The following is a 25467-nucleotide window of genomic DNA, read 5'->3' as shown; positions in this document are numbered from 1 at the left end:
TTGACACCAAGCTTCTTGACTATTGCAGATTCAGTCTTCTCAGCCAGGTGCAGGCCTACAATTTTGTTTCTGGTGTCCTTTAACAACTCTTTGGTTTTCACCATAGTGGAGTTTGGAGTGTGACAGTTTGAAGTTGTGAACAGGTATCTTTTATACTGATAAGTTTAAACAGGAGCCATTACTACGGTTAATGAGGAGCCTCTTAAAGGAGAAGTTACAGGTCTGTGACTGACAGAAATGTTGCTTGGTTGCAAGTGACCAAATACTTGTTTTCCACCATAAGTTGCAAATAAATTCTTTACAAATCAGACAATGTGATATTCTGGATTTGTTTTTACAGTTTCTCTCTTATAGTTGAGGTTATACCTATGATGTCAGTTATAGACTTCTCTTATCTTTTTAAGTGGACCAACTTGCACAAATAAGGGGGACTTGAACTTGACCTTACATTCTGGAAGCACTGGGGAAAAGATGTGTAAAAAAATGTGATTCATGTCCTCTATCCTCCCGTGTTATTCTTTTGCCCTCCTTCTCCTTTACAGCAACCTTATGGGTGTGGGGTAATTATGATATCATCTTTCCATTATCAATCATCATCTTTTCTAAACAGAAGTTTATTACATATGTGATCAGCCCCTGTACCTCATCAGAATAAAATGGAATATTGATTAACCTCAGTAGATATATTACAGAACCTGCAGTTTAGAAGATGTTGTAAAAATATGCACATGCAATGATCAGTATAAATTGATAAGCAAAAGATAAAAGTAGAATAAGGTCTTCCCTTATTGGACTTTCATTATATTCTGGGAAAACCGTATGGGCTGATGTCTTTGATGTTTACTTGTATAATTGTAAAGTAATCAGGAGCATTAGAATCTTTTAAACAAAATAGATCTGTATAACATATGAGACTAAGATGGTGAACTTTAAAAATGTTGTGACTCACTATCTTATAATCTCTAGACATAACAATGTTGCCTTTGTAATTAGAGGGTGTTTCCCACAAACCAAGTTAGGTCCTATCCTGAGACCCCTGAGTCCCAGGTACCTCAGTCGGACCCCTCATCGCTTAATGGAGCAGACGGCTACGCATCGCCGTTCTACTTTAAAAAGAACATAATCTTGAATTCTAATTTTTTTTTTTTAAATATAAGGAAACATGTATTGGAAACCTTGTAAAGCCCTAACATGATGCTAATGCCTTTTAAAAAGGGAAATTTATACCAGATTTTCACTAATAAATGTTACAATAAGACTATGCTAACTATTGTCCATATTGCTTTTAGCAAACAAATGCATACTTCCTAAGTATTGAACACATCACCAATTTTAACCCCTTACCGACGCCAGCCGTAATTGCAAGTGCATATGAGAGGGCTCACGGGCTGAGCCCTCTTCACAGCCAGTAAGTCTTTGCTGCATATTGCATATCAATGTTATCTCCGCTATTGCCGCCAGCAAAGCTACGGCGCGTTGATCTTGCTGACAATCGTCACTCCCTGTGACATCATCAGGGAGTGGTGATTGGTCGCCATGACAGCCTCAGGTCTTCCGAAAACTTGAGGCTGTCTAGTTTTAAACCATTCATTACAATGTGCCATTTGCACATTTTAATGAATGAGGTGGAAAATCCCCATACACTGCCATACTGTAGTAAGGGAGGATCGATCAGACAACCTAGGGTTAAAGTACCTTGGGGGTCTGAAAAATAGTAAAAATAAAAATAAAAAAAAAGTTTACAAAATAATTATAATAAAAAAGCATAAAAATTCAAATCACCCCGCTATCCCTAGAACTGATATAAAAATAAAAAAACAGTAAAAATCATAAACGCATTAGGTATTGATGCGTCCGAAAATGCCCAATCTATCAAAATATAATAACAAAGTTAAAAAGGTGTAGGCAGCACTGTAATAATATAATAAAAGCTTTTCTCTGCGTTTAACCCCGTAACAGAAAATAGTGCCCAAAGTCGAAAATGCCACTTTTTTATATAAAAAATCTATAAAAAGTGATCCAAAGGTTGTACATTGAAAACGTCATCAAAAGTCACACAAAATGACATCATCCACTGCACCGTACACCAAAGTATAAAAAAGTTATTAGTGCCAGAAGATATAAACATATTTGGTATGTAATTATCCACCTAACGAAGGCTCCAACCCGGGGCCGAAAAGCGTAGTGTTTTACCCATTACTTTTTATTAAAACTGGTTTTATGGATATACCATCCCAGTCTATTCTCTGAGTGTGACAGCGCCTTCTAGAACGGGACGACTCCTCGTGGTTCTTCAGTACACAGCCAAGTCCGTCAACTCTGGTTTGCCCGGACCTGAGTCCTGTCGGCAGCAGTTCCTCCATCTATTTTACGCTCTATTTTTCACTAAACCAGGTGAGAGACGTTCTATTATATATTTTCCTTATGAAACTATACACTTGAATCCTTTGCGCTTTTTGTCTCCCCCTCCTATTGGCCACGTTGATGCATACCTGTGGATCCCCACATTAACACATCTAACGCCAGCCCTCTATTTGAGATTATACTTGGAAAAAATAAACTTTTTCCAACTCACATTCAATGTAAGAACAAACCTACATACCCTAATTTGTACGTAACCCGGGGACTCTCTGTCGTTAATGCATAGGGATAAGACATGGATCCAAAAACAGGAGCATGTGCAGTGTGCCCACGACATACACTAGCACAAGTCAGACACCAGCGTGGCAGAGGGAGTATTAAGGGGGTGCAGGAAATATAATGGAATGTTGATGTAGAAGTCAGAGAACATTTTACTGAAAAGAGGTTTTGGATGTATATTTTTATTAATTCATCTTCCAACATGTTACAATTAAAAAAGTTACCAACGTGGTAAAATAGAGATTTTACTAGATTTCACTTTGACTTTAGTGGTTCACAATGAAATCTAGTATAATTCTTTTGCAAGTAAGGTTTATACACATCCATATTGCCATTCATAAATCATATACCATTGATTCCTTCAAATATGACAAAATTCAAGTGCTGACAAAAGTACAACTTTTGCATATAAAATCCTATACTTAAATACATTTTGTGCAAATGTCTTCTCCCTTAAAACATATTGTAAACATATCAAATGTTTAGTTAGATATAAATCATATATAGAAAATTTTAATGAGTTAGTAGAGCAATTAAGGATTATGCTACTGGTATACATGCTATTGTCACAAAACAATTTGAGGGGGAGTGGAAGTGGCTAAGGGTAGAAAGCTACCATCATGGATTTTGACTACAACTTTTGCCATGTTGTAGTGTATTGGACAATATAATGTTTTATGGAGGCTCAAAATTGCAGTATACAAACTTTTTACAGCTTTAATATACAGTATACATTGCCCATTATATCAATCCGTAGATGTGATACTTTATGTCTTGGATTGTTGCATGTTCCTTTATAGGTCACTAAATTGGTATAGCAGTACTACTAGCTTGTAGATCAAGAACTGCATGTTTCCCCTGCCAACAGTCTCTAGTGATGTGTCATTGGCAAACATAAACTACATTTCAGACATGTAGCAAAGTAGTTGCTTAAGAAAATTCCAAAATACAGCTAAATGTATAAAGAAATAGTTTTGAGTAATGAAAAAATGTTAGAAATAACAGTGAAGAACTGAAAACATGTACATACTAATAAAGTGAAGAACTCGTTTTGGTCCTATTTTGGCAAAAGTGTTATTTATGTATATATCCATTTACCCCATGTTTTGAGTGCCTGTAAACCTTTGTATAGTAGGAAAGTATTAAATAAAAAGGGAAGTGACTCTTTACACCAGCCTTTCATTAATGGCTTATACTATAGGTCCTCGTACAACTAGGTTATTTTAGGGTATATTCACAGTAAGCTGACTTTTTGAATAAATATTTGTGATGGAAAGTATGTTTTATTTATGTGAATTTGGTGGTTTTAGCGGAATGCATTTGGATTTTTGCAATATCAGAATCTCAGAAGTTTGCCACATATTAAGTAACATGTGCTTCAAACTTATAGTAGAGCCAATTGCATCCTAGAAGGAACGGAAAACATATTACAAGCTTCTACTTAGGAAGAGATGTGTTCCCATGCCCATCCATCAATACACTGAGCAATAATATATTTGCATCTATGACCTGCTATATTTTCATCTGATTTGCGCTTAACCCTGGGAGTACTGGAAAATTGTCAAGGAGACAGAGCAGTGGTGATTATATGGAGAGGTTGCTAAAACCTGATGGCATAGTTTAATATTCCACAAAGGGAAATCTTAAAGGAAATCTACCATCAAGTTGATTTTGGGAGAAAGGAGGCCATGGATAAACAAATGTAGATATATTACCACAGTCACGGTGCCTGTGAGTAAGGCTGCATTCAAACAAATGTGTGATTTCCTCAGTCCCGTATTTCCGTGCCGTATGAGACCACATATATGTAACGTTTTTCATCCGTATGCAGCTCGTATTTAACCTGTATTTATATTTCCCCATAGACCTCTAAGGGCATACGGAATGGAAATGTGGGAGAAAATAGCACATGCTGCATATTTTTAAACAGCTCGAATATGGTACGGTGTGAACAACGGCAATGTAAATGGTGAGACGTATAGTCCATTGAAATGGATGTGGCCTTATGTAAGGCGTAAAAAAATGTACTGTACAGGTAGTATACGGCCATTTTCATGCGTGTGAACGCAGCCTCAGTGTAAGTGGTTTATCATGCTTGATTTTGATTGTAGATTTCCTTTGATGCACAGGCTACTATACTTATAGGGGGCATTTATCAATTGTGGTACAGGGTCTGTGTTTTTGGCGCATAATTTCTTCTATAATTTACACTGGGATTTTAAATTGTAGTGCAAGAGTTTAATGAAAAGAGGACCGAAAAGCTTTAGAACTGTCTCCACATTCATAAAGGTGAAATCGAACACCATAGACCAGCTTTTTGCAGCTGTAAGTGTGCGCCAAAAACTGTGCAAAAAAAAAATACTAGAAGGGATACTAGAAGCACAGGAAAATTGTCAGAATTCCAAAGTTGAAGCCAAATTGTGCACATAAAAAAGGCGTGAGTGTCGGAAAAGGACAAATGTTATGGCGTCGACACTTCATAAATCAGGCACAACAGACTCAGCAAAGGAAAAAAACACTGACAAAATGATAAATGCCCCCCCCCCCTAGATTTTAGATTGTTCTCTGGTCTTTTTGGTCAGTTTAATCATTCATTGGTATGACTTTTATTCCATGAGCATTGATGTAAGTCAGTAGGATTTTGGCCCTTCTCTCTATCACGTCGATCAGTTTTTCAATCCCTTGACGTCCTCTTTGGCTTTCCCAAAATACTTTATCTAGAAAAAATGACTGAAGGAGCTTTTCTCGAAGCCTGTGACTTTTAAGCACCGAAACAGCAGATTCAGGAAACCTGAAAGACAGAAATGGCTAGGTTTATAAATAAAGTTATTAGTAAACTTTCCGTGACCTGCAGAATCCTATTAGTATATAAATAATTCTTAAAGTTTATCTAACCCTCCAAAAAACATTGCATCAACCAACAGTTCTATGTGTGTTTAGAAGGAATAGAGTGATTTCTGGCTATTACAGGGCTAATGGACAGTGCACATGTCAGGTTTTGAAACTGTTTTTTTAAATCAGTTATTTTGGGCAAAGACGAGGTGTGGAAACTCCAGAGATTAGATATGATGGAAAGATTTACACACATTTTGTGTGTTAAATAGCTTCAAATTTTTTCTCACAATGAATGATGATAAAAATGGTGAAATAACTGAGATGTGAACAGGTCATTATATTGTAGTTTTTGGACTTTTACCACCTGAAGGCTCTCTTTCTAATTTTCAGTTCTCCTTGAAGTCATGGGTGGTGGCTAGCTGCTATTGAGGTGATTATAGGGAACCTGTCACCAGGGACCTCATTTTCACAGGTTACAGAAGCCCATTACAGCTGCATTGAAAATATGCCCTTCTGCCTTTTCTCAGCATTTGCATTTGGTTAGGATACATTTAAAAAAACATGTGACTTGTCTGTGCTGTGCACACCTGAGCCCTCAGCCCCCACCTATGTGCTCCTCTCTCTCCCACTGATGTCGGCTCACCAGGCTGCAAAGTGAAAAAGAGGTCCCTGGTGACAGGTTCCCTTTAAATACTGAGGTGTTATAAAAACTAACTAATCATCCACTATACCCTGTGTTCTTACCTTCATCACTCTAAATTACTATTGTTGATCAATTGTTGTTGCTTTATTCATATTTGTATTGATCTATAACTTTTTTTATTTTTATGTGTACATAGCTATATAAGATTTTGTTTTCTACTCAACAATTTGTCCAATTCTGACGCTAATAACTTTTTCATACTATGGTGTACGGGGCTATGTAAGGTGTCATTTTTTTGCAGTATGAGATGACGTTTTCAATTGATTTCATTTTGGGGACTGTACAATCTTTAATCAAAATTTTATATGATGAAAAATTGAGAAAAAGTGGCAATTCTGACCATTTTTATATTTTGACAGATCATGCATTTTGGGAATTTGGGAAAGGGGTGATTTGAACTTTTCAATTCTTTTTTTTACTGAACCCTATGATGTCTGCTCACTCCCACCATATACTGCAATACTACTTTATTTCAGTAGATTTCGATTTTGCAGTGCATCTGTATCAGTCTGTACTTACAGCCCATTAGAGATGCTGCCTAAAGACAGGCCTGGAGGTTTAACATAAACTCCTGGCTGTCTTGGCAACTGATCGACACAGCCCAATGATGTCACTTGACACAATGATCAGAATGAAGATGGCAGCACCCATATGCCGCCAACATTAAATTTAAATGGTTAACACCCACAACTGGTGAGGCCTCTTCATACTCCCCCTACTGCATCAGGACGTTCAGAAATGTCCAAATGCAGTAAAGCTTTAAAGTTTGTTAAAAAAGTTAGCGACCACTTTAAGGTACACTTAAAATTAAGCATACAGGGCCACCCTTTTGGTAAAACAGTGCCACAGTTATCGATTAGAATTGTTCATTCCCAACTTTCCGGTTGAAGAGAGAGGGACACATGCCGTAAGCCATGCTCATTACCCTGCCCCTTGCCCTACACCCTATTATTCTCACACTGTATAATGCCCTCACTTCTCTGCATGCCACCAAACTGTATAATGCTGTTCACCCCATATAAATTAGGTCCTAATGTGGGCCAACAGCATATTTTACCCCCTTTTCCTTAGCCCACCACTCATAAAATTGTATATCTACTTTTGATCCCACATTTATGCAGCCCCTTTTTTTATTCCACCCACCCCCACTTATAATTCCTATCCATTGTGCCCCTTCCCATATTGTGCCCCCTTCCTCTACTCTCACATGGTGCCCCTTTACATTATTTTCAGCTCTCAAGCCAGCAGACTCGGCCCCATACAGCCATAGCAGAGGTTCGATAGTGATAGAGGAAGCCAATGGCTACCTGAAACATCTTTGTGTTTAACCTTTGCACACCCCAGAATCTGTGACTGTCCGACCACATCCAGGATGCTCGTGACGTATTGCATGCAAAATGATTGATGTAAATGGGGATCTGATGCAACAGCAGTAGTCAACCACAAACAACCACTTAAAATAATGTTTATCTTGCTCCCCAAAGCCAGGCTTCAGTCATAGTTTGGTGGAAAAGAAAAATTTTGTAAGACCACACCAGATTTCAATGTTCCTCCTGGGAAAACTATCAGAAACAAATATAAACAGTAAATCAGAATTCGTAGTAACCTTGACAGTAATATACTTACTCTTTGATTCCTTCCAATAATTTAAAATCCAAATTATCTTCACTTCTATCGAAATATCCTTTATTATTGATAAAAACCAAATGTCGGGCGTCATGCTGCCTCTGTACAATATGTGTCAGGTCAATATTGGAGGGGTTATCACACTTTAAGTGTAGTCCTTGTTGCATACATTCATCTTCTTTCCGAGGTCTGAAGCCACAACAGTGTTTATCAAGACGGTTGTAAACCTGGGTGAACAGAATAAGAATAAAAAAAACTTAACAGTGCCAATACAAGTAGAGTAAAAACTCTCCGAGTATCTTTCAATGTATCATCACACTTTATTGAATTATAGAGGAAGTAAATGTTGAAGCAAAAGTTATCTGAGTAATGATTTGTCATTTGTGAAGAGGTTACAACTGAAACCTGGGTCCTTTATTGACCTGCCATCAGGAAATGGGTGGCTCTAATAAAGCTGTAGAGGGGGTTTCCAGCATGAAGGAGAATACATTGCAAAGTTTCAATGACCAGTCTAGTTGAAAGAGTAGTCCACACATGTATATGGATAGCCCAGGATGGGGTTTATTTATTGTAATGGACCAGCACCCAGCCTTGGCATGCCAAAACAGAGCACTGTATTAGATGAAGGTGGCTCACTGCTCTGTACAGTGGCTGGGCTCCTTAAAGGGGTGTACTTTCATCAGCCAGGCATTCTTGTCCATAAAATGGTGGGAGATGGAGGGTCATGTGATCCAAAAAGCCATGACCAAATTGTCCATTCTCTACCTTCCAGGACCTTATGGTTGCATTCAGTCTCATTATTGTCATTTCTCTGTACTGCTGAATGGAGATGTCAATTGATTAACTGAATCATAGGATACCTCTTGTCTTCTGTAGAGGGGAATGTGCTAAACCAACTGCCTCTGGCTCCATGCCAGTCCAAACAGAGACCAAAACAGCAAATCAGTGTGGGAACTGGATGTCTGCCCCCCCTCGCTGATCAGATATTGAAAGGCTATCCTGAGCATAGGCCCTATTGATCCCTGTTGGTAGGTTTCCTTTAAATGACAGCTACCACCTGGATGAAGGTTGGTAAACCAAGCACACTGACATACTGGTGTGTGCTCCCTCTGGCAATATCCACTCTTCTTTTAGCTTCTTATGTCCTTGTTTTAAAAAAAAAAAGGTTTGAAAAATGATCATTTAAAAAGTGGCTCCATTAACACTTATGGAGACCGGAGCTCCTCAGGTTAATTTTCATAATTTTAGAGCCTTTTTTTGTAAAAACGAGAGCATAAGAAGCTAAATGAAGAGCAGATCCTACCAGAGGTGGCACACGGCAGTATGTCAGTATGCTTGGTTTACAATCCTTCATCCTGGTGGTAGATTTCCATTAAAGAGGACCTGTCAGGATGATTTTGTAAACTAACCCCCCCTCCCCACTGGTCCTTATAAAGCAGTAGTTTTGTGTCCCAAATTATATGTCCACTATAAAAAAAAATCTGTATACTTACCTAGAGATGGGTCTGATGAGGGGCTTCGGACCCATATCTTGTGCTCCAGGTGTCCAACAAGACAACTATAAACATTTTTTATTTAAATAGAGGGCACCTACTAAAGGGCAATTTGGGACAATAAACTACTGGTCCATAAAGACCTGTGTGTGGTTTAGTGTCCCAAAATGCCTACTTTAAGTCAAAAATGCCTATGTGTATATACTACTGAGTGACATTTTAACAATATGCCAGGTGTATTACTTTTTATGGGTATGGTGTTTATTATGTTGTCAGTTAGCTTTTATTTGATCATAGCAGAATATGGGGGAATTCCTTGGCTACCAGAGGTACAAAAAGTATAAAAGCTTGGCAAGTATATTAATAACAACATATATTAAAACCATAGTGATGACCGTATTGTTTTCACAAAATGCCTTTGTAGTATGAATGTAGAAGATGACCATAGAATGATTTACAACCATATCCTTTATGGTTAATGTTAGCATAGTGAAGTACTGTGAAGGTAAACCTTTTAAAATGAAGAAATTGGATCATATTTAAGACATTCCACACCTAAACCTTATTTCAGGAAATTGTCTAAGTTTCCTGCCTAAGCAGACACCGCCCTGGCAAAGTTATGTTTAGCTTGGAGAACATAAAACTATGATGCCACTGCTAAATATAGGCTTGTAAGCCAGACAGAACAAGGTCTTTTCCGTGATGATGATGCAGGCTGCCACAACCACAAATATTCCCTCATCCTCTGTCTGAAGTTAGTCTGCTTTATAGAAGAGACCTGGCTCATTCCAAAAATACTTTGTAATACCCATATCAATGCTAATTTGATGTTACTATGTTCACTTCAGTCCTTTCAACTACACTTGTACCAGATGTACCAACCATTATTCCTTCTATTACAGTTATAGTCCATAATTGGAGCTGTAATTTAATTTTCTGTATTGGAGAATGAAAAATCTCAAGATACTTACTTTCGTAGTCAGAGCACTATGTACGACCAGCCATTGTAAATGATCGATTTCTCTAAATAACCCCCACATTATAATGATTTAAGGCAAATTTTTCAAAATCATAAAAAATACTGTGATAGCAGTATTCAAAGGTTAGAAATTATGGGGCACATTTACTAAAAACAGTGCAAAATGCACTATGTGCAGTTTGTCTTTGGTGTGTGCAGGGGGCGCAAGATTCAGGATTTCTGGTGCACGTTCTAGCACCCTCTGCACTGCCCTGACAGCGTGCACCACTTTTTTGGTGTACCATTTCTGTTGAACTTTGCATGTTAAATCTGGCGCACGGTCCCACTGCGTATCAGAACGCCCTCTTCAGTGCAGAAATGTGTGCACTTCTTAAATACCAGTGCAAGCAGTTTGCAAAGTCTGACAGAAAACTGGTGCACGACCCATAGTAAATGTGTGATGTGTGGTGAAGGCCCGTAAGTGGGAAATTGCCCTACGGCAGTGTTTAAGTGGCAATGTTTATCGTTGTTAGGAAAATGGAGGACCAGGACTCATAGATCACGACACCATGACCGTGGTACTCTTCTTACATTTGTTATCCATGGCCTCCTTCCTTCTAATATCAACTTTTAAAATCATACTAATAAGCCTAAAGGGCTGTACCAGTGCCCCTCCATGTTTTGGCTTCACGGGCTTTTACATAGTCTCCCCCTCCCCCTGTGCTCTCCCAGCACTTTCCACTCCATCTTGCGGATGTAATCTCACAGTGCTCCTTGCACACTGTAACAGCTGTGAAGCTGCAGGATGGATGGACTCATTAGCATAAGAAAAGAGGCTATGGATAACCAATATAAGACGATTTCCATAGTCAAGGTACCTGAATCTATGAGAAGGTGTCCCTGGTTTATCATACTTGATTTTGATGGCAGATTTCCTGTAGCACAAGTAACCTATTCCAGCTCTGATCCAACATGTGTCCATGTAAATTTGCCCCAGTGTCTTTCATCATTGAAATGGGGCAAATAGTGTCTTTATGGCTGCATGAACCCACACTATGGAAGAGTTTCAATCCATCCCGCCAGAGTATTCAATGTTTATGAATGGTTGGTTAATACCAGTCTTGTAGACACTAAAATAAATAGTTACTTGGATAGACATATTGCTCTTCCACCTTTTCCATTTAAACTTTTTCTAAATGTAGTCATGGAGAAGGATGGGTGTTTTTGAACTCCATTCCAATGGTTGGTAGAGTTCTCAGCAGTGAGTCTCCTAACAATGCTACCTTTTTTTACTTACAAATTGGCTGTGATGAAACAAAAATTTAAAGGGGTTAGAATACTTTCCCAACCGACTAGCCCAACCTCCACATGAGTTGATAAAGGAGATGATCTGTAATTTATTTATGAAATGCTTGAAAGAGCATGTGTGCAGTATAATGATAAGCCAAGCAGGCATTCCAGCCTCTCGCAGCGAGTGTTACCCTCACTACAACATACATAAGGAATTTAGAACCATAAGTTTTAGTGTTGACATTTTCCAGGCTATAATTAGGTAGCAATAACTTGTTAGTTAATAAATCTCTCCTGTTTAGCTTCCATGTTTCTGTAACTTATTAACTTGACATAATAACACTGGTATCTGACTTTGCACCATCTAGAAGAGGGCTGAGGTTGTAATGATTTCCTAAAGTTTGCAAACATGTACTCTGTGGACCTGGGGAATGTGACAGGAGGGGGTGGAATGCTGTGACTATTGGGAAGTGTTACACATATCGAACCAGCGCCGTACTTTGAGCGCAAAGTGCACAATTATAAAAATACCCTTAGGATACTTCTATGAGAGTTTTATGTCATCCGAGTTCCACATTACTACATTCCAAATATTAATATAATCCAATATAAGTACATAAATGCATAAGAAGGGCTTCAAATATTACAAGCTTTTGTTATGAGTTATTGTGACAAAGAATTACTATTCTTTACAAGAATTCTACTCAACCATTCTCTTTCCTATAACTGTATATTGTTTGTCATTGTTCTAAACTGATTGACTTTCAGCTTTCTAAAACTTGTAAATGGCAAATCTGCAAAGTAATACAATAATATTAACCAAGTACCAGTACCTGGGTGCGGAAAACTAAATGACTGTAAAACTGTATTTGTAAAACTGTATTCACGATAATTTCTATAACTGTGCAGATCCTACTATCTTTTCATCTGTTACACTTTCATTTTGTCATATGAAAGGAATATGGCAGTAGATTAGTCTGTTCCCAACACAAGAAAAATAAGAAACCTTGGCCCGCTAAAACTGTTCAAGCTAAATCCCATAAAGCAACATCCAGGCCAAAGTCTGTAGCATTTTTTAAAAGGATTTTTGGTACATACTTCCAAATGTTTATTCTGCATGTGAAGCCTAAATGATAATGAGGAGGATCTTATTTTTATACATAAAAAACAATCTAGAAATAAAATAGAAATGCTTCAGCCTTAATTATATGGCTAACCTTGGATAGGTTTGTAATACTGTCCATGTAATATAGTTCAAGACAAGAGTGAACAACTTGGCGGCTGTCCATAATATTTACACATTCTGCACTGGAACTATTGTGTGTCTAGATTTCACACAAAAGGAAGGGATAAGAAAATGTTTGATGTGGATTAAAAACTTTATTTGTGCCTCTTTGTCCTATGAGGGGTTGCAGCGTAGCCAATAATTTAGACTCCTTATAACCATAGGGGTGAATGGACATTGTAAACATGGCTGTTCTTTACATTTATAGTGCTCTTTGCTTTATATTTATAATTTCTTGGAAAGAAAAACTTTGACCTGGGACTACAAGGGTAACACACTCACATTTTCCAACTCAACTGTCTGAGCTGTTGATAGGGCCCATAAGATGAAAAGCAGATACCTATTAATAAGCTGAAGTGTGACACACACCAAACTATTTCAAAGAGACTTGTACTATGTTTGGGGTCAATATAATCCTCACATGATTTTATATTACATTCCAGGCATAGCATAGTCACAAAAGGACAGTTATGTATGTTACTGCACAAAGGAGCCATTACTGGAGCGAGCCATCCTATTTTTGTCTCCTAAATTCTTTCTGCACAAATGTATTACATATAACAAGGATATAGCGACACTGCTGCGCCTGTCATCGGGACAGTAAAGGTTTCAGGCAATTAAGGTTTTACTTTCAGTACATTATATATTAAAACACTATCTAATAGTCAACAATAGTATTGTTAGTATTCGATAGGTTTGACAGGGAATGCTTTATAGTCAAAAATTGGAGCACTACATCTTCTCTCCTGCGTGCTACACATTGGCTCTGGTCCTCTCCATTGGTCTGTGTTTCTGGCACTCAGATGACTATGGCTTCTGTAGCCAATTACAGGACTTAGTGGTCCCATTGGGTAGTCAATTGTGTCTTCACTTCAACATGAACTGCAACAATTTGTACATTTCTAATTTTTCTAGAAAACTAGAAAAAATTTTCAGAAAAAAAACTTTAAATATATATTAATTCAAGGGCCCAGAGAAATAAATGTGTACTTTAACTGGTTTGGTTCCCGTACAGGCGGTCACATGTCCACTGCAGTAAATCAGAAGCATTGGTGTGTATGATTATTATAAAATGCGTCCCATATGAGTGCCGTAGTTTCACTTTTCTACATGCTCGTTTGGGACGTCTTTTGTTAGACACAACTGAGCACCACTTTATACCTCATGGTAATCCACTGACTGCATCCGATATTTTAAAGTTCGGACTATCCTTCAATTCCCATTACAGTGGTGCCCCTTCTCTTTTTTAGAATTATTATAAAATTATGTACACTATAGCTGGGGTCAGAGGTATGGTCAGCATTAAAACTTACTTGAAGAAGAAAGTCAAAAAGTGCCATCTTGGACCACTCATGATGATGGACTTCTGGGCAGCCCAGATCTGCCTTGGGGACTTTTCCATTCAGCCAACACTTATGTAGGAGGATTTTTTGGTAACTTCCCCAATTGAGTTTTATGGAAGATTGTGTGATGTTGTCTGTTGGCGATAGAAAGGCATCCCACAAAATAACAGGACATGGAAGGACATCTGCAAACAAAGAATACACTGATTTTAGTATAGTGGTAACATATGGCATGTGGCATGCCCCAGAACTCATCATTGTGTTGGAGTTTCCATCATATCTTTTCACAAAACTGGCTGTCAATAGGAGACAGTACTGGACTTCTTTACCTTAAAAGGGAAAGTCATAGTTTAACTCTGAATAAAGTGTTAAATACCGTAACTGTTCAACCGATATAAGTCTCCATGTACATCTGCTCTAGAATTTAAAGCGATTCTGTCAGAGATACATGCAGATAAAGACATAGTAGGAAATGTTAGCTGCAGATAAAGATCCATTCCCTGCCTATTTCTTTAACTGCCTGTAACTTTAGTTGTGCAGCTCACAGAACCACAAGCTGTGATCTGAAAGATGATACTGTTATCTGTAATACGACAGATAAAGAATGTGTGTAGGTACTATAAAGATATTTTATAAAGATATGAAGTGACATTCCCCTTGAAGCATCTGAAAATGACTTATCTCAGGCCAAATTTCACTTTTCTCTGTTAATTGTCAAATACCTTGCACCCCTAGATATCCACTGTTCTTAGTGGCCGATAAAATATGGAGTAAAATGGGAATCCCCACAAATCAGGACCTAATCTGTGGGTATACATTTGTAGTTTACATGCTGCATGTGATGTGATATTTGATGTGGTTTTGTAGTGGTTTTTATATGATTTTGGGTTAACTCCACCACTCCACCAAATGAATGATCCTTTCTAAAAATGGGTTATGCAGACAAATGAACGTGCAATAAGTTCTGCCAGATTTCCACCAGGTTTACTTTGTATTTAGTTACTGAAAAGAATTGATATCTAGACTCCACTATTCTTGTCACCTAAAGGAAGCACAAACTTGATGGAATGAAAACTAAAAGCAGTATGAACAGAAGCTAAGCCCTTTTAATCTCCTAGTTCTTCATCTGCTGTATTACAAGTTTCTTCCAGCTCGGCTTTTGTAAATCAGCCTTTTATTTCCAGCAACTTCAAGAATCTAATCTTGACTTCAACATCTGTTAAATGTTGCTTTAGAATATGCCCTCATCACCCTTATACTGTGTAAGAATTCAGGGAAAATATGTAATCGCATAACTTTGTTGAGTGATATATTCAATGCATCTATCATACACGCACATACCGGGCCAGGTAACCTGTGCTTGACACCATTCAGTCATAATGGACCATCTAGACATGACTGTACAATACGTTGTGTATTACATGAATATAATTTACTATAGCCACGAAGGTGCAAAATTATGATGACCAAAAAATTTATAGAAGACAATGAAGCTTTATAATAATACTTCACTAATGTGGTTTAAAAATTCTCTTCTCTCTCTCTCTTTTAATTAGCTTAGTTTGCACCATTTGATTGCACTTCAACCTTAGTGACATTTTACATTATTGCAAATGAGCTATTTTGATAAAGCCACCCGTTTTCCAAATAAACCTTGTGATTTTTTTTTTAACATCTAATAAATTCATCTAAAATGGTATCATAGTATCATAGTATATAAGGCTGGAAGGAGACGCAAGTCCATCAAGTTCAACCTTCAAGAATTAAATAAATGTTTTATCCCCATAACCCGTGATATTTTTTCTCTCCAGAAAGTCATCCAGGCCTCTCTTGAACATGTACATAGAGTCGGCCATAACAACCTCCTGCGGCAGAGAGTTCCATAGTCTCACTGCTCTTACAGTAAAGAACCTTTGTCTATGTTGATGGTAGAATCGCCTCTCCTCTAGGCGTAGAGGATGCCCCCTTGTCCTGGTCACAGGCCTAGGTATAAAAAGATCTTTGGAGAGATCCTTGTACTGTCCGTTCAGGTACTTGTACATTGTAATGAGGTCTCCCCTCAGTCGTCTTTTTTCTAAACTGAATAATCCCAAATTTTGTAATCTGTCATTGTATTCTAGTCCCCCCATTCCCCTAATAATCCTGGTTGCTCTCCTCTGCACCCGTTCCAGCTCTACTATATCCTTTTTATACACTGGTGCCCAAAACTGTACACAATATTCCATGTGTGGTCTGACCAGGGATTTGTATAAGGGCAGAACTATGTCTTTATCATGAGAATCTATTCCTCTCTTGATACATCCCATTATTTTATTTGCTTTAGCAGCAGCCGCCTGGCTCTGGTCACTAAAATTAAGTTTACCATCCACCAATACGCCCAAGTCCTTTTCAGCTTCAGTTTTACTAAGTAATTGACCGTTTAGAACATAATTATACTTTTTGTTTCCATGGCCCAAGTGCATAACTTTACATTTATCTACATTAAACCTCATCAACCATTTCTCTGCCCATCCCTCAAGCTTCCACAAATCCCTCTGTAATGCTAAACTATCGACCTCAGTATTTATTACTTTACACAGCTTAGTATCATCTGCAAATATTGAAACTTGACTGTGTAAACCCACTACAAGGTCATTAATAAAAATATTAAAAAGAAGTGGCCCCAATACTGACCCCTGTGGCACTCCACTGGTAACATCAACCCAATCTGAGAATGTGCCATTAATGACGACCCTCTGTTTTCTATCACTAAGCCAATTACTTACCCAGATACACAGATTTTCTCCTATTCCCAGCAGTCTCATTTTATATACCAACCTTTTATGTGGCACGGTGTCAAATGCCTTTGAAAAGTCCAGATATACAACATCCACAGCGTCCCCCAGATCCAGTCTTGAACTTACCTCCTCGTAGAAACCAATCAGATTAGTCTGACAGGACCGATCTCTCATAAACCCATGCTGACGCTGGGTTATAAGGTTGTGCACAGTGAGATACTCCAGGATAGCATCTCTAATAAACCCCTCAAATATTTTCCCCACCACAGCAGTTAGACTTACGGGTCTGTAGTTTCCAGGATCGCTATTTGATCCTTTTTTGTATATTGGTACCACATTTGCTATGCGCCATTCCTGTGGAACATAACCAGTCCTCAGTGAATCTTCAAATATTAAAAATAACGGTCTGTCTATCACCGTACATAATTCATGCAGAACCCGGGGGTGTATGCCATCTGGCCCCGGTGATTTATCTATCTTAGTGGTTGCGAGGCGGCGCCGTACCTCTTCCTGGGTTAAACTGTTGACATTATAAAAAGAATTTACATTATTCCTCATTGTGTCTTCCACCAGGGGATTTTCCTGGGTAAAGACAGTTGAGAAGGCGACATTCAGTAGATTGGCCCTTTCCTCATCTCCTTCCACCATGACCCCCATGTTATTTCTAAGGGGACCCACACTCTCTGTTTTTAGTTTCTTATCATTTATATACTTGAAAAATAATTTGGGATTATTTTTGCTCTCCCTGGCAATATTTCTTTCAGTCTCTATTTTTGCGGCCTTTATCTGTTTTTTACAGGATTTATTTTTCTCTCTATAATCCTGTAATGCCTCATCGCTACCTTCACGTTTTAGCACCTTAAACGCTTTATCTTTCTCGCTTATTGCTTTCCTTACAAGACTAGTTAGCCACATAGGGTTTTTCTTGTTCCTTTTATGCTTTTTCCTATAAGGTATGTGTTTCTCACAGGACTTTTTCAGAATATATGAGAAAAAGTCCCATTTTTGGGGGGGGCTTTTGTCTTTGAGAGCATTATCCCAGTCTATGCCTTTTAGGTCTTCCCTTAGTTGATGAAAATTTGCCCTCCTGAAGTTTAGAGTGTTGGTTGCCCCTTCACTAACGTGCTTAGTAAAGTGTAATACAAAATCAATGATATTATGATCACTATTCCCCAGGTTCCCCCCAACCTGTAGTTTTGATACCCTATCAGGTCTGTTGGTAAGGATAAGGTCCAGCAGTGCCCCCCCTCTTGTTGGCTCCAGGACTAGTTGCGACAGGTAATTGTCTTTTGTTGTTGACAAGAACCTGCTACCTTTGAAGGACCTGCATGTTTCTGCCCCCCAGTCGATATCTGGGTAATTGAAGTCCCCCATGATAAGTACTTCACCTTGCTTTGAAGCAGCATCCATTTCACTTATCAGCATTTCCTCTGATGCCTCCATTATATGTGGAGCCTTATAACAAACCCCTAGTAATATTTTATTATTCTTTTTCCCTCCTCTTATCTCCACCCATAGGGACTCCACATTTGCGTTACTGATGTCATCTCGCAAGACGGGCTTGAGGCAAGAATTCACATATAAACAAACCCCTCCCCCTTTTTTATTTATACGATCCTTTCTAAAAAGACTATAACCATCTATAGTAACAGCCCAGTCATAGCTACTGTCCAGCCATGTCTCGCTGATACCCACTATATCATATTTCCGTTCCAACATCAAGAGTTCCAGTTCCTCCATTTTGTTTGTGAGGCTTCTGGCATTTGTGTACATACACTTTATATGGTTTTCCCTGTCCGTATTCCTTTTGTCCTTATTCCCCAATCTCATTCCAGCCCCCCTTCCTCCCCCATGGACTATGGCTCTTCCCAGCTCTCTATGTACACCGTCTATTTGCCCTGCACAAGTGTAGTTGCCCTCCCCCCAGGTCTCTAGTTTAAACACTCCTCCAGCCTTCTAGCCATTTTTTCCCCTAAAACAGCGGCCCCCTCCCCATTGAGGTGCAGCCCATCCCTACTGTAGAGCCTGTAGCCCACAGAAAAGTCAGCCCAGTTATCCATGAACCCAAACCCCTCCTTTCTACACCAACCTTTGAGCCACTTATTTACCTCCTTGATCTCCCGCTGCCTTTCTGGTGTGGCACGTGGTACAGGCAGTATTTCGGAGAAAATTACCTTTGAGGTCCTTGCCCTGAGCTTATGGCCTAAATCTCTGAAATCATTTTTAAGGACCTTCCACCTACCTGTTACTTTGTCATTAGTGCCAATGTGGACCATGACCGCTGGTTCCTCACCAGCCCCTCCCAGTAATCCATCAACCCGATCCGCAACATGCCGAACCCGAGCACCCGGCAAACAACACACTGTTCGGTATGCACGGTCTTTGTGACAGATTGCCCTGTTTGTTCCCCTAATAATGGAATCTCCCACTACCAGCACCTGTCTGACCTTGCCTGTGCTCCCATTACCCTTCTTACTGGAGCACACATTCCCCTGGTTGCTAGCGGCCACATCTTTCTGCAGCATTGCTACCCCAGAGCTGATATCCCCCTCATCCTCCAGCCTGGCAAACTTATTGGGATGCACCAGATCAGGACTAGACTCTCTACAACTCTTCCCTCTACCCCGCCTTCTACATGTTACCCAACTAGCTGCCCCCTCACTCTGCACCTCCATACTTCCCTCCCCACAACCATCTTCCCCAGAGAGTTTGTGCTCCAGGAGCAGCAAACTTCGTTCCATATTATCAATTGCCCGCAGCCTTGAAACTTGCTCATTTAGATCCAGAATCTGGGCTTCCAGATGAGCAATTTTCACACACCCCACACAGCAGTATTCCCCCTCGAACGGCTGTTCAAGGAAAGCATACATTGCACAGGATGTACACCGTGTAGCAATGCCAATTATGGAGTCCATTATTCTAATGGAGATTACAATAGAATTATGCACAGAAAGAAGAATTTACAGTCAAAGTAACACAGAAAACAGAAGTTACCTGCTAAAGCCCCTCAAACTTAAGTCCCTTAAACGTAAGTCACACTTAAGACACTGCACACACTTGGGATCAATGCACACTCGCTGCCAAGCTCATACACTTGCTTTGCTAATGCTTTTTTAAAAGTTATCTGCCACAAAAATCTGCAGAGCTCACTGCACAAAATCTGGCTGCAGGATTATTTGTGTGAATAAGGGTCACGATTCTGGCACCTTTCGGTAAGTATTCTGCCCTAATAATAAAGAGCCTGCGCATAGAATTTAAAAGGCCATCATCTTTAACCACTTTATGTAATTTATGTCACTTCAAAATCAATTTTCCACAAAAAATGTTTCTTAATGAAACACATTGGGGCATGTGAATATTTTTTTTTGCTTCTTTTTATCCTACTTTTTGTAACTGTTTTGGGTGCAGTGGTAAATTTGTGCCTTTGACAATCTAAGACAACCTCCCTTCAAAGATTGCCATGGTCGTTTCTTTCTGCAGTGTTCCTGAATTTTGACCTGATTCCAGATGTTCAAAAAAAGATGCTCAAAAAAATCCCAATTTTCTCCAGTTACCACCAGGCACAGGAAATAGATAAGAATTGATTGTGACTTTTTTGTCTTGCGTCAAAAATGTGCCAAAGAAGTGAAAAGTGGGATTTAGAAGCTGCTCCCAAATTGAGTGACAAAGAAAGAAAAATGTTGTGAGTGTCATAAGAAGCTAAATTGTGGAGCCAAAAAACAAAATGAATGCAGCTGCCAAAAAACTGGTGCAAAACCAATAATAAATGCCCCCCTATGGTTGATCCGTGAATAAGATGCACTCTCATCTTAGATTTATTACAAACTCTCAGGTTTATAACAGTAATGTCAGAGGAACATCTATATGCTGTATTTTCAATATTACTATTACGTATACTTTGAGCACACCCATCGACATATAGTGGCAGACTGAGGCATAGATGTTGCCTACGTCTGACCGGCATACAAAATATACTGTGAAAAAGACAGATGGAAAGACATAGCAAACTGATTTGGTGAGTGCCGATCAACTTCTTTTATCTTTTGTTCACATATTACCTCACATATAGCTTCACATATTACCTCATATCACTATATCACTTCACATATGACCTTGCATATTAACTCACATATAACCTATCATATTACCTCATGTTACCTCACATATTGCCTTTAGTAACCAATCAAACATCAGAACTGTGGCAAAATAGAAACTGAATTGTGATTGGTTGCTAACTGCCACAGCAGTACCAGACAATAGTGGTTAATGAGTGTCTTTTGGAAAGCGCAGGGTGAAAATTTCGACTCTAGTCTATAATGTTCCCTGAGTCACAGAGAGTGGCTGTGCAAAACTTGGTGATTGTAAATGGGACGGTGCAGATTCCTTTAATGGACAAACACACACACCCACGCATACACTCAGCTTTAAATATTTGATAATTCTTTGTCCATGTATATAGATACCTTGGGGAAAATTTCTTATTCCTTTTCCATCAGTTTTCTGGCAGAGAAGGTATAAAAATATCCCCATCACCGCCAGTTTCCAGTGTTTTCCCCAAAGTGGCAATGGGTGAAGAGGTGCGAGAATGAAAAACCTACAGGGAACTATAGAGAAAACTCTGCCAGATCAGACCAGGTCTAAACAGGTCACTGGCAGAGACTTCGCCCTGATCTGCTAAAAGGTGGAGCCTTTTAGTAGACATGGGAATTCGGGGGAAAGTTTTAAGACTCCCATCCTAATAAATTACTACCCCTTGTTCATAATGACTAGAAATTTTGATAGCGAAACATTAGCACTATTACCTCAAAATTCACAAATATAAGAAATCACAAATTATACTGAGGAATGTATCATATTATTTCTTTACACAATAAGAGCCTCTTGATTGTTTCTTAGCATGCCAAACCATATCCTAACACTTCCAAGAATTCAGAAGGGTAACAGCGTTCACATTTAGCCAGGAGCTCTGCCAAATGTCATTGTCACTGTTCAGCTCTATCTGTAGCAGAAGCAAATGGAAATAGCATTTCTAACAGAAAACCAAAGTGGGAGCCTGGCCAAGAGCTTATTACAGGGGACGGAACAAGTCAGTTTGCAGTCCGAACTAAGGAAACCCAAGCTTTTAATTTGAATTAATTAAATTCATTAATTAATCTATACTATAAAACATTCACTGTTATTCACTGTAACACCATATATTTGCCAGATCCTTTTTTAGTCTTCCATTAAATTAACATTACAGTCAGAGCTGATTCATTGAATTATACCTTGTACAGGACCTGAAGGGAGGAGCAATGAATACAATGAAAATGAGTCATGCTCCTCCCTTCAGGCCATGCACCATGCATTAGTTAATTAATTAGTTTGGAGTGGAGTGTTCCTTTACAGGACACTTTACAATACACTCCCGAAATAAGCATTGAACGCATCACCATTAGTAAATATACTTCTATTGGGGCAATTGACATCATATTCATACTAGATGTTGGTAACAGCCCATCCAATCCACATTGACAAAGAAATCACATTATGGATGTCCATAAACGACGTTTATTAGCTTTTCACCGGGTGACATGTATGATTTTTTAAGCGTATTGTGGTTTATCACTGGGTAATACACAGGCAAGGGGTTTTGTATGTGTATATATTTCATATGATCTTCGTTTACATATATTTATATTATATAAAATTTATAATATATCGAATTATTGTGGACTTTATGGGGCTTATTTACTAAGGGTCCACAGATCTTAATTCCGTCTGGTTTTTCCGACAAATTTTTGGGATCGCGCTGCTGGGACTTGTTTTTAGCAGGTGATTGTGTCGCACGCGATCGGATTTGGTGCAACACGAATCGGGGGGCATGCCATTGGACGATCCAACGGATTTGGACAAACCGCATGATTTAACTTAAAAATTGTGTCTTGTGTCGCAAGACATGCACTTACATACACCTGGAGGAAGATGGTGAACTCCGGCGGACCTGAGCGGGGAAGCGACACATGCAGGATATCCGGCGTACGATCTTAGTGAATCGCGGCAGAAAGCATTATCGTTGGACAACGCACAGCGGGGATCAAGTTGGGACCAGGTAAGTAAATGTGCCCCTATGTGTTTTTTCTTTTCATGGGTTTATTCTCTGTTGATACACAGTACCTACAAAAGCAAATTGGAATAAAAGCTATACATCCGAAGGTTATGATTTCATAATAATTGCCATTGTTTGTTATTAAAAGTAAAATCTAATCTTCTCTTACATGGTAGCTTGGGAATGGGATTGTGCTAAGCTGTCATTTGTATCTCGGATTGGGTAGATGGAGAGGGGGGGAGTGTATACATGGTGCCTGACTGCTGACCTGCAGCCTGTCATAGATGTATACCATGGTACCCGCAGACACTTGTTCGCTTAAACTAAGTTATGTGTAACAGAAAACAAAAAATAGAACAAGATCTAAATTTTGCTTACCTGAAAATTTATTTTCCTCGAAGTCCAAAGGCAGCACTGATATAATAGTGCTGCCTGTAAGACGAGAGGAAGATCTAAATTTTGCTTACCTGAAAATTTATTTTCCTCAAAGTCCAAAGGCAGCACTATTATATCAGTGCTGCCTGTAGGACGAGAGGAATGAGGGATTAACACACCATCGGCCATATTGAAACTAGATGAACAAATAAACTTTACTAAATACATAATTCCATTAAAAATATAAAATTTATCAGGAGAGACAAAAAAATATGAACAGGCCAGGCAGTGCGTACACAGTCAACAATAATTTAAAGAGTGGGGAAGCACCAAACAATAGATATAATACTTTATAGCTAGTAGTGTGCAATCCCAGTCACAGTTCATATTTCCACAAAGAAATACAGGGTAAAGAAATTAGACGTACATCCAACAATATATACAGGTATATGCGAAAGGGTACACTGTTACCTGGCGTTCAGCCCCCAACGCGCATTTCAACCTGCTGGTTTTTCTCACGACCCCTTGACGGTGCGATGGAACCTAAAGTTCAGAACATTTCTACCCTTCTGCTTGTAAGTATATCACTAATTCAGAAGCGTCTACAAGAGTTATGTTTCAGCTCACACAACACCATTTGGCAAGTATTTGTTTTGACACTATAAAAAGGGCCTAGGCCCAGGCCAAGGATTACACACAGTCGGATCACAGAACAGAACTCACTTTTTACAGCTGAATGTCAGAACACTATCTCTCTTTTGGTCTCTTACAGACATTGCTATCACATCTCATAGGACACATTCTCTCTCTTCCTCTTTCAGTTCCCACACAGTCAGCACATCAGGGTAGCAGGGAACTGGTTTCATGCCTGACCAGGCCAATAATCACATAATCACAACATCGGAGGGTGGGGGGGGGGGATCCCACGGTCTTACGAACCATAACACATAGCCTAAAAAATCTGGGTGCAAGTTATATGACCTTTCCAGATCTATAAGGATTAGCCCTCCAGGCAACCTATACTACATCATCTCTTTCCGAAAAGATGCCCAATCTTTGTGTTTCTTGTCTTAGTGGTTATGTGGCAATTTTCAATCACTGTGCATCTTCTTCTGTGCACCCCACCTACCATCTGCAAGAGGGCTTATACAAGAATTCACCATGGGGATTTCTTTCATGTCATAAACTACAAAGCTACATATCTACATAAAAGGAACATATCAAGGGCAAGATAAATAAGAATCAACCGTAAAAGAGATAGTTACAGATGCTGGAAATCCTGACAGTCACCATCAGATTTCACCTACCTTCATACCAGCTGGAGAAGAGAAGCTGCAGTAGAGTAGCAGTTAATTATAATCTATGCATGCTGCAAGTGTGTAACATGACCAATAAAAGGAGAAAGTCTTTACCATCCGAATTCTCAAATGCAGGCCAACACATTAAAAATAAACCATTCTAAGTATGTAATTCTCCACAGCAACGATGTTTTTAAAATCATAGCTAAGGGCATGTCCAATGGATATTATTGTACAGTTAGAAACAATAATCTGTCTTTTGGCCAAAAATCTTTTACTTTTATTTTGTTAATAGTCTATATTTGGGAGATCAAAGTATCAAAATGCAATTTTTGACTTAAAAACATAATCTTTCGGCAAACTGAAAGTCTTTCCAGGAAATCCCACACTGACAATGATGGCCACTTTCAATAATCCATCAGCTGTGATACTACAGGTTTTGTGAAACAGAAATAAGCAAGTTAGAAATGAGTATATAAGGGAGATTTTTAACTACTTCACTGCCAGTTTTCTGGCGTTGAAGCAGTGAAACGATCACAAATTTTTCACAGGTGCTCCCACGACCAATGTCGTAGGCTTACCCGTGAACCTCGATGAGCACCGGTGCCCCCCCCCCGCCATGTCTTACCTGTCCTCATTCCGGATTCCCGTCCACCCCTAATTGGTGCTGGCCCTTTTCAGGAAATCGAAGAAGCCCAGCATCTCCCAGAAAGCTGTTTCCTGTGCCTTGTGCGAGTGATTGGATTTCCTGTTGTG

At 39.0% G+C, this 25467-nt stretch overlaps 1 protein-coding gene across 1 annotated transcript in view; it reads right to left on the bottom strand.

Moving 5' to 3' along the window:
* Positions 1-2825: 2825 nt before the first annotated feature.
* GASK1B (golgi associated kinase 1B) overlaps positions 2826-25467 on the bottom strand; it is a 35302-nt gene continuing 12660 nt past the window's right edge. The window contains exons 2-4 of the mRNA XM_072120631.1: positions 14144-14358; positions 7805-8031; positions 2826-5431 (exon numbers count right to left, since the gene is read on the bottom strand). Of these exons, the coding sequence (XP_071976732.1) occupies positions 5224-5431; positions 7805-8031; positions 14144-14358 (650 nt within the window). The 3' untranslated portion in view covers positions 2826-5223. The remainder of the gene's footprint in view (positions 5432-7804; positions 8032-14143; positions 14359-25467) is intronic.

Source organism: Engystomops pustulosus, chromosome 1, assembly GCF_040894005.1.
Source record: "Engystomops pustulosus chromosome 1, aEngPut4.maternal, whole genome shotgun sequence".
Taxonomy (NCBI): domain Eukaryota; kingdom Metazoa; phylum Chordata; class Amphibia; order Anura; family Leptodactylidae; genus Engystomops; species Engystomops pustulosus.
Note: the sequence above shows the minus strand (reverse complement) of the source record. Positions and strands in the feature narration are given on the sequence as shown.